Below are 8,895 nucleotides of genomic sequence, written 5' to 3'. Positions count from 1 at the left end.
CATATACTGATTCAGGTGAGAAAACATATTCATATGTGAATATAACGTGGTAATTTAGTTTATGCATTTCATCAAACAGTTGGAGTGCAAACAAGTTAACTATTTTTAAAATGTTAAAAACATCAAGTTATCAATTCCAAATCATCATATACTTCCGATTTCGACTTCAGATGCGACATCCTATCTCTGATCGATTTCTCAATTTGATTTTGATTTTCGAAAATCCGATTAGGAACCTGTGATTACCGATTCTAAGTCCCTCAATGTCGACTGTGACTGTGAGTCCAGAACTCCGATTCCAATTTCATGAACAACGAAGAAATTCCGGTTTAGTTGAAGAAATCTGGATGATTATTAAAGGTTGGAGGAAAAATTTTGATGATGAACGAACAATTATCGAATTCTCTATAGTTACGTATTTGAGATTGAAGGTTATTACGATATTTACAAGTTTGCCACCATGTCTTTTATGCTTAGATTAAATGAGTGGCTGAGAATGATTCCCCCATTCTCAACCTTTTTTATTTTCTCAATTAAACCATCTCTCTCTCTCTCTCTCTCTCTCTCTCTATATATATATATATATATATATATATATATATATATATATATATATATATATATATATATATATATATATATATATATATATATCAGGGCCGTTCCTGAAAAATGAAATATTTTTAAAGGCCCAGGACGAACAAGAAAAAAAGAGCCCTTATATTTATTATAATTTTGTATTTTTAAATAAAAATATATAATGAAAAAAATTGGGCCCTGTGCAGCTGCCCACTTTATATCCCAAATGCATTTCCCAATGTTCCTCAAACATAAGAAACATGTATAAACTATAAAATAAAACTATCCCCCAAATGCATTTCCCAATGTTCCTCGATGTCTTGGGCTATTTATGGAAGGTGTGGTTACCAATTCTTAAAGATATGAAGCATTTCCTAGGAAACATGTTTTCTTTTTCTTTTTTCTTTTTTCTTCATAACTTCATCTATGTTCGAATCCTACTAAAAGGTCCATCAGAGATCACAATTTGTTGCAGAAACAACATAATCTTTTTTTTCTTAAGCTATCGAAATATAAAGAAACGGGTGGTATGTTCATGATGATTACATATTTACAAAATATTGTCTTGCTACTTACATTTTCTTTCTTTATGTTCTTCCAATATCTTTTTAAGTAACATCCTATACTTCAAAATTTCTAACAATTATAGCATTGTACTTTCAATTTTTTCTTCTTATTATTATGACTCTTATACTTTAAAATATCCACCCAGTTGATGAAAATCATTTAGTTTTTTCTGAACCGACAAATATAAATATATTATCAACTCCTAACTAACATCTAATTCCACATATGTCCACGACGAGACTTGAACCTTCGACCTCAAAGATGGAGGACACCACCTGATATCGTTGGGCTAGAAGCCCTTTGATATGAAAATCATTTAGGTGTTGTTTGTTTTTTCGAAGCAAAAATTCAAAAGTCTCTCTACAACAGAAGTTGTGGACTAAACGGCTGCAGACTGTAATAAGAAGCGTATTTGTTTTTGTTAACATCTGCAGACATTAAAAATTTAAAATAAACTAATTTAATAAACCGAAAATGGTTTTTAAACACAAAAAATTTAATAATTGTAGTCTTAAAACATTTAAATAAATTTCATACAACCAAATTAGTCTTACAATAACATTTTGCAAAAATAAAAGTAATAAAATATAATATGTTATAGTAGTAAGTTTTTGTTACAATCTGTTTTTCCATTTTATTTTTTATTCATAATTAAAACAAAATAATAGACATTTATTTAAAATGAAAATGAAAAATGAAATTATAGACACTTATTTAAAAAACAACATTAAAATGCATTAACTTATGTAAATCAAATGAGAGATAACAGTTAAAATGATATAAATATAATGTATTAAATGTTAAAGGGATGAAAATAAAATATAGTATATAAGTAAAGGACCATAAACGTAATATTAAATATACTTAATGGGTGTGTTTAACAACATCCGTGCATCCGATTTTTGGAAAAAAAAAAAGCGGTCGATTGTTTTTTTGCGTTGAATTTTTTTAGGTTTAGGTTTGAAGGGGTGGAAAGAGGTACAATAAGTGCTTCCCCAAAAAGCACACGAGCAGATGTTTTAAGCCCCGAAGACTTCCGAAAAACAAACTGTTGCGGGACAAAAAATGTTGCGCGCGTGCTACGCTGCGCAACAATAAGAGTTTTGAAGAGGTTTTTTAAGAAAAACAAACATCACTTTAGTATTTGGATGACATTGCTATACTTAGTTGATTTTTCAAAGTATAAAAAAATTTATGATGTCATACCACTTGTGGGATGAATACATGTCTAGACAGTAAGTCTACGATCCAATAATTAGACAAGTGTAGACATTTTCAGACAAGAAATGGTTTTTTACCCGATTCACCGGTCCATGTACATCTACAAACCCTAGGTACCACAAACAATTTTTTTTGTGCAGGATACCTGATTATCAACCTCATTATTTTTCTCACGAAGCCTTTGACCAGATTCAGTACCATGTAGTTTTGAGTTCCCTTCAAAATCAATTTTTAAAATATAAAGATCTCCAAATTTCCAATTTAAATAATACTACCTCCGTCCCAAATTAATTGTCCACATTTGACTTTTCAAGTCTTTATTCTTCAACTTTGACCTTAAATATTTTTCTTTTTGATAGATAATACTTGATGCAAAATATATGAATGAATTGTATTTTAAATGTTTTTTCATTGTTATAAGTTTCATCAATTAAAATATAATACAAATAAGAATACCGATTACATTAGTCGATATTCTTTCTTTTTTCGTTAAAAAATTTAATTTGGGATTCATAAATTGGATCAAAACTTTGGAACTTTTTTGGATATTTCCCTTTTTTATATTGATTGAAATCAAATATAGTTCAATACATATCGATGGAAGGCAAATGAGCAACAAACTGTGCCGCTAGCCCTTTCTGGATGACAAAACTAATTCTTTTGAAAACAACATTTGTGGATCTATGAGATATAACATTAGAATGCATGACTCGTTGGACTCTGTTAATAAGCTCCACCACCTTTGGCGCGAGAAAACCAAATGTATCAAATGCAAAAGGTACAAACACATGTTGAGTTTCTATACATTCATTCTCGTGCTTTGCCATTTTGCACACAACAATTTTTAAAGCGGCATGCTCTGTTGTGAAACCCCTGCCCCTCAAACCGACGAGAGGAGAGACCCCAGTAAAATCCACACAAGCGTGCTTCCCTCCTATCCATCCAAAGACCAAAATGTCAGTCGGCCTAAGTGTGAATCTTCCATTCTGCGGGTCCGTCAAAAAGTTCATCGACGCTTCTTTCTTCACGTAAATACCAGCACGTCGACAAGCATCAAAAAGAGAATAGATGAATCATGAGGCGGCAAACCAGGGAGCTCTCTACAATGAACCGCATGTTCCCCAAAAGTGTCCAAACATGCCTTGCGGCAAACTAGGCATATCTTTTCAATTGAGAATAGATGAATCATGATGCGGTAACGAAGGATAGTTCGGTACTCCACATGAGACATATGTTGGTCGAGGCCATCAATAGGGATATTTAGCAGAAAATCCTGAGCATGAGGTGCCCGAAGATAATCAAAATATGCTTTATGTCTAACAGTCATGTCGAAGTCAACTTCCATATCTTTGACAATTTTGCTAAAAAGTGTACACACGCCAATGCTTTTTGGGATTTAGGGGGGGGGGGTGTCCTTATTAGTGAAACCGCTACAGTCGAATCCGGGAATTGTATTGCGAAGACGAGTCAAAACACATAAGTAATCAGAGTCCATACCACATATGCCACTGTCTTGTAATCCCGAAATCGTTAACTTCGATAGTAATTTTTTTATATATAATTTGAAACTTAGTTATATCATTTTTCAATATTCATACAACAAATAACTTCTTGGAACTTTAATACGTTAAACACCCTGAGTTTAACTTAACGAGAGAAAAAAAAAATTGATGTAAATGAGAAGAAAATAAAAAAAAATGTTTTCGAGTTTCATTAAAAAAAGTAAGCGGAAGAAAATAGAATGATCACTTTTCCTCTTAATTTTTTTTAGATTAGAAAGAATTTAAAATGGAAAAAACAAAATATTTAATTTTGGAGAGATTTTTTTATTTTTTGTTTTTTACTTTTATTTTTCCTTCTTACTTTCTTTTCTTTTTTTCTTTTGCTAAAAATGGGAACCACGAGTGAGAAAACGATCCTTACAAACCCCCCATTTTTCCTCGCGACCCTCCTCTCTCTTTTCCTCACACACAACCACCCACGAGCCCGATCGATAAACCCTCTCCCGTTCGGACGCCCAATTCTTCTCGACGTCGTTTTCGTCTTCGTCGCAGGCGTCGCTGGTTCTCCGTCGATCAGTTCTTCTCGGCGTTTTCTTCTCTGTGTCAGATACTCTTCTCCGTCTCAGGTTATTCTGTTTTCGTTGACGAGTCTCTGTTTAATTTAATTTTTTTGTTGATTAGTTTATTTGTGTGAATATTTTGGTGAAATTTGGTGTCTGCTTTGATGCATTTAGTGATCTTTTCAAATACGTTCCATGCTGTTAAAGCGAAATTTGTTGTCTACCGGTAATATTTTGGTGAAATCGAGATCCAATCTGTTCTTGCAATATATTTTGACCTAAATTTTACCGTGAAATAGAGTTTACAAGTGGTGAATCTCAGGTTTATTACACAAACAATTTGGTGAAACTATGAAATGCTTTTAGCCCTTGATCATGCTTTGAATGGCTTAAACCTTTGATAATGCTGTCAATGGTTTACCATTGCTGTTGCTCTAAAGTCTAAATAATCTATGTCACCATGAAGTACATAAAAACTTTAGTGAAACATACACAATTTGGTTAACTATTTGCGACTCTGTTACAAAAACCATCAGTTATAGGGAATAATGGATGGAATAAAACCCTGAGAGGTGTAGTATGCGGATTAAAATGATTAACATCACACAGGATTCATGTAGTTGTTTGATGAATTATATATATCTGTTGTTTATTTGCAAGTGTAGGAATGGCTAGGACAAGGAGTATGGCTAGAAACCAGAATGATGATGCTGCTGCATCATCTAGCAGGGAGATGCCCAAGACTTGTGAACATTGGTCAGATCTTGACCATGATTTGCTTGATTCAGTGATGATGCGGTTGGGAGTTGTGGATTACTATTCATTCCGTGGAGTTTGCAAGTCTTGGAGATTACTCGCGTGCTCTAATGAAAACAAGTTTATGGCCTCCATGCCACCCATGACCATAAGTATCTGTTGCCATGCTCATGACAAAACCTGCTTCCTGGAGGACTTTGAAAGAAGAAGGTTTAAAACCATTCTTCCCAATTCTGCTGTTGCAGCCTGTGTAGGATTAACATGTGGTTACTTGATCTTTTTTGTTAAGAAAACCCACAGCTTCTGGCTTGTGAACCCTATCACAAGGAAGGAACTTCATTTTCCTAATTTCCCATCTGATTACAATCCTGGCATTGGCAGGGTTATCCTCGTCTTTTCACCCTCAATATATGGGTGGGCGTTTGTTTTGTTGCTTCATTCCTGCAGGGAGATATGGTTTTCAATAGAGGGTAAAGGAGCATGGAATCATGTCTCCTCCTACCCTTTCTGCATCCATGATATATATGCTTTTAAGGGGAAAATATATGCTCTAAGCGATCAGATGCATCGTTTATTTGAACTGAGACTCATTCCACACCCCAAATTGACAATGCTCGAAATCAAGAAGCTCAAATACTTCTTTTATGCGACTAGGTTTGTAAGTTCAGGTGAGAGGCTTTGTGTGAGGCCTCCAATTTCAAAATTTCTGAATGAATTGCACGAGCTAGATTTTGGGGAAATGAAATGGGTAAAACCGTGTGAAAAGACATTTGAAGAATATGCATTTTTTTATAGCGACTTGAACCACGGTGCTGATGTTGCTGTTAAATGGGAGTCACTCGGGAGATTTGCTTCATTTCCCAACACTGATGATGATGGAAATATCACTTTCTTTACTGCTAAAATGTGGTACTTTCCCCATCAATCTATGGATGTTGATCGCATAGATGAGTGAAGCACGTCTTTGGTTTCATACACCTCTTGCCTATGCTCCTTCATGTAAGTTGTTTCTCTATCATTTAAGTATTTTTTTTTTTCGGTTTAATGCACGAAACAGCAGCATACTTTTACTGGTTTGTTTATTATAGCATCTTGCTTTCATTTCCTTTAAAAAATTAACCAAGTTATACCAAAACTCTGTGAGTTGATGCCATAATTGGTAGATATTTAAAGCACAATGTCTTTATAAGAAAGTAATAAGTATAATGTTGTAATAGAAAAAATGAAATAAAAGTTTGTTGCTATTTATTGCAGTCAGACCTTTTTTTTTCGGTAACATGCAAGAAATAGCTACGCACATCTATTGATTTATGTATCAAATCATATGCTACTTTTAGTTTTTCTTATATAACCTTGTACTTTGAAAAATCAACCTCTTTAAAACAACAAAGCAGTTTTCACTGCAATATTTTGGTAGATGTTTTAAAGTATATTTACCACAATAAGAATAACTGGAGTATAATGCAATAGTTGGTAGATTTTTCAAAGTACATTATCTTAATAAGAAAATAATTGAAAGTGCCTTGTTGTAATAAAAAAACATGAAAGTTGGATGCTATAATAATACATTGATAAATACAAGTGCATTGCTATTTGTTGCATTTATCTCTTTTTGTGGGGTAAATTGCAAAACATACTTTTGTTGATTTGATTATTTCCATTCTCTTATTACAAAACATTGTACTTGGAAAAGCTACCTAATTAATTATGGCAATGCCATCAAAATACAAAACAATTTTCAGTATTATAATTGGGTAGAATTTTTAAAGGTATAATGCCCTAATAAGATTTTTTTTTTTTTTTTTTGAAGTATAATGATATAATTGGTATACATTTAACATTGCAATGTCTTAATTAAAAAATAATTGAAATTAGGGTGTTATAATACAAAAAATATAAAAATAAAAGTATGTTTCCTTTTTGTTATTCTATTTGTAATCTTCGTTTTCATATGTTTTCTTGTCTGATTTTGTCCTAGATTGCTTGCTGTTGTGGAAGACAATTACATACTCAGTATGTTTGTTCCAAGGTTGTGTAATGTAGAAAGTGTTTTGCTTATTTGTTTAGACATATGATATATAAGTAAAGTGAAACACAGAACTAGTTTAATTGATATCTAGTTTTTGGTGATTTCTATTGTTGACTTGAGATGATGGTGATTTCATTCTATTCTTAAAACCCATTTGAAATTTCTTTTTTACTTTTAGGATATTAATAATATACAATGGTGGATTTACTCATGGCTCATCGTTGGAAACCTGGAATTGGTTCTTTGTTATTATTTGTAGTTTTGATTATAGGTCAGAGGATTTCAAGTATTAAGTATGTTATTGAGTGCTTAAAGCCAATTTATGCGTCCTTTAATAAATGGGCACAAGTTCAAGCTAATCTTTAAGGACCCTCTTGGCTATTCTGACCAACATTAGCTACAAAGAAAACCTTGATACAATTTTCTTTTTCATTTTAATCTACAAATGTCAGCTTTTGTGTTAAAAAAAAAAACAAACAAACTTCAACTATTTTGTTTTTGTTTCGTTTTCTTGGGATCTGACCTAGTTACTAGGCCGCCAATTGAGCTCGCTCCTTAAATCTAAATATTTTTATGACTAAAATTCTGTTATTTACAAGCGTATCTTTTTCCGCATTGGATAAAAGATAGTATATAATTAATAATTGTACTATAGGACTTTGTGCGTGCGCGTTAAGCCATTCTAAAAATGGTCAATGAATTTCACATATACATCAAAATAATGTATTTATTTTTATTTTTATCCATTTTCAACATATCGAACCTTAGATGGGTCTGGATTTTTTTTAAAACTAACATTGACTAGATTTTGACATGAGAAGAACGAACACTTTTTGGTCTAATTCTCATGTCCATGTATATCTCTAATGCATGGTATCTTATTCGTACCCATATATGATTTACCCCACTATCTTCCATATTTATATACCAAAAACCAATTCATCTGGATTTTTTTTTAAAACTAGCATTGACTAGATTTTGACATGAGAAGAACGAACATTTTTTGGTCTAATTTTCATGTCCATGTGTATCTCTAATGCATGGTATCTTATTCGTACCCATATATGATTTACCCCACTATCTTCCATATTTATATACCAAAAACCAACTCATTTGGATTTTTTTTTTAAAACTAGCATTGACTAGACTTTGACATGAGAAGAACGAACATTTTTTGATCTAATTCTCATGTCCATAGGTATCTCTAATGCATGGTATCTTATTCGTACCCATATATGATTTACCCCACTATCTTCCATATTTATATACCAAAAACCAACTCATCTGATTTTTTTTTTAAAACTAGCATTGACTAGACTTTGACATGAGAAGAACGAACATTTTTTGATCTAATTCCCATGTCCATGGGTATCTCTAATGCATGGTATCTTATTCGTACCCATATATGATTTACCCCACTATCTTCCATATTTATATACCAAAAACCAACTCAGTCGTTGGAAAGTATTTGCAAGATCAATCTCCGACATACCACTAATAATCGTATGTTTGAGTAATTAATAGCGGCTAATTGTCAGTCTAACATCATTGCTATTTGCTCATCGGATCCTCTCATGAAGGCTTCCCCCACATCGATATGATGTGTTATTGAGATTACTTTAAAAGTCAAATGTTAGGATATTTAGAGATTTTTATCTTCAAATTTCCATTATATATATAT

The 8,895-nt window shown here is 32.5% G+C and overlaps 1 protein-coding gene across 1 annotated transcript; it reads left to right on the top strand.

Moving 5' to 3' along the window:
• The first annotated feature begins 4,285 nt into the window (after positions 1 to 4,285).
• Positions 4,286 to 7,374, top strand: LOC145062069 (uncharacterized). The gene is made up of 3 exons (XM_079009688.1): positions 4,286 to 4,495; positions 5,095 to 6,184; positions 7,164 to 7,374. The coding sequence occupies exon 2, from the start codon at positions 5,097 to 5,099 to the stop codon at positions 6,138 to 6,140; it is 1,044 nt and encodes a 347-aa protein (XP_078865814.1). The 5' UTR covers positions 4,286 to 4,495; positions 5,095 to 5,096; the 3' UTR covers positions 6,141 to 6,184; positions 7,164 to 7,374.
• The last annotated feature ends 1,521 nt before the right edge of the window (positions 7,375 to 8,895 follow it).

This window comes from Lactuca serriola, chromosome 7 (genome assembly GCF_051521515.1).
Source record: "Lactuca serriola cultivar US96UC23 chromosome 7, Lser_US96UC23_V15, whole genome shotgun sequence".
Classification (NCBI taxonomy): Eukaryota; Viridiplantae; Streptophyta; class Magnoliopsida; order Asterales; family Asteraceae; genus Lactuca; species Lactuca serriola.
This window is presented reverse-complemented; position numbering and strand designations above follow the sequence as displayed.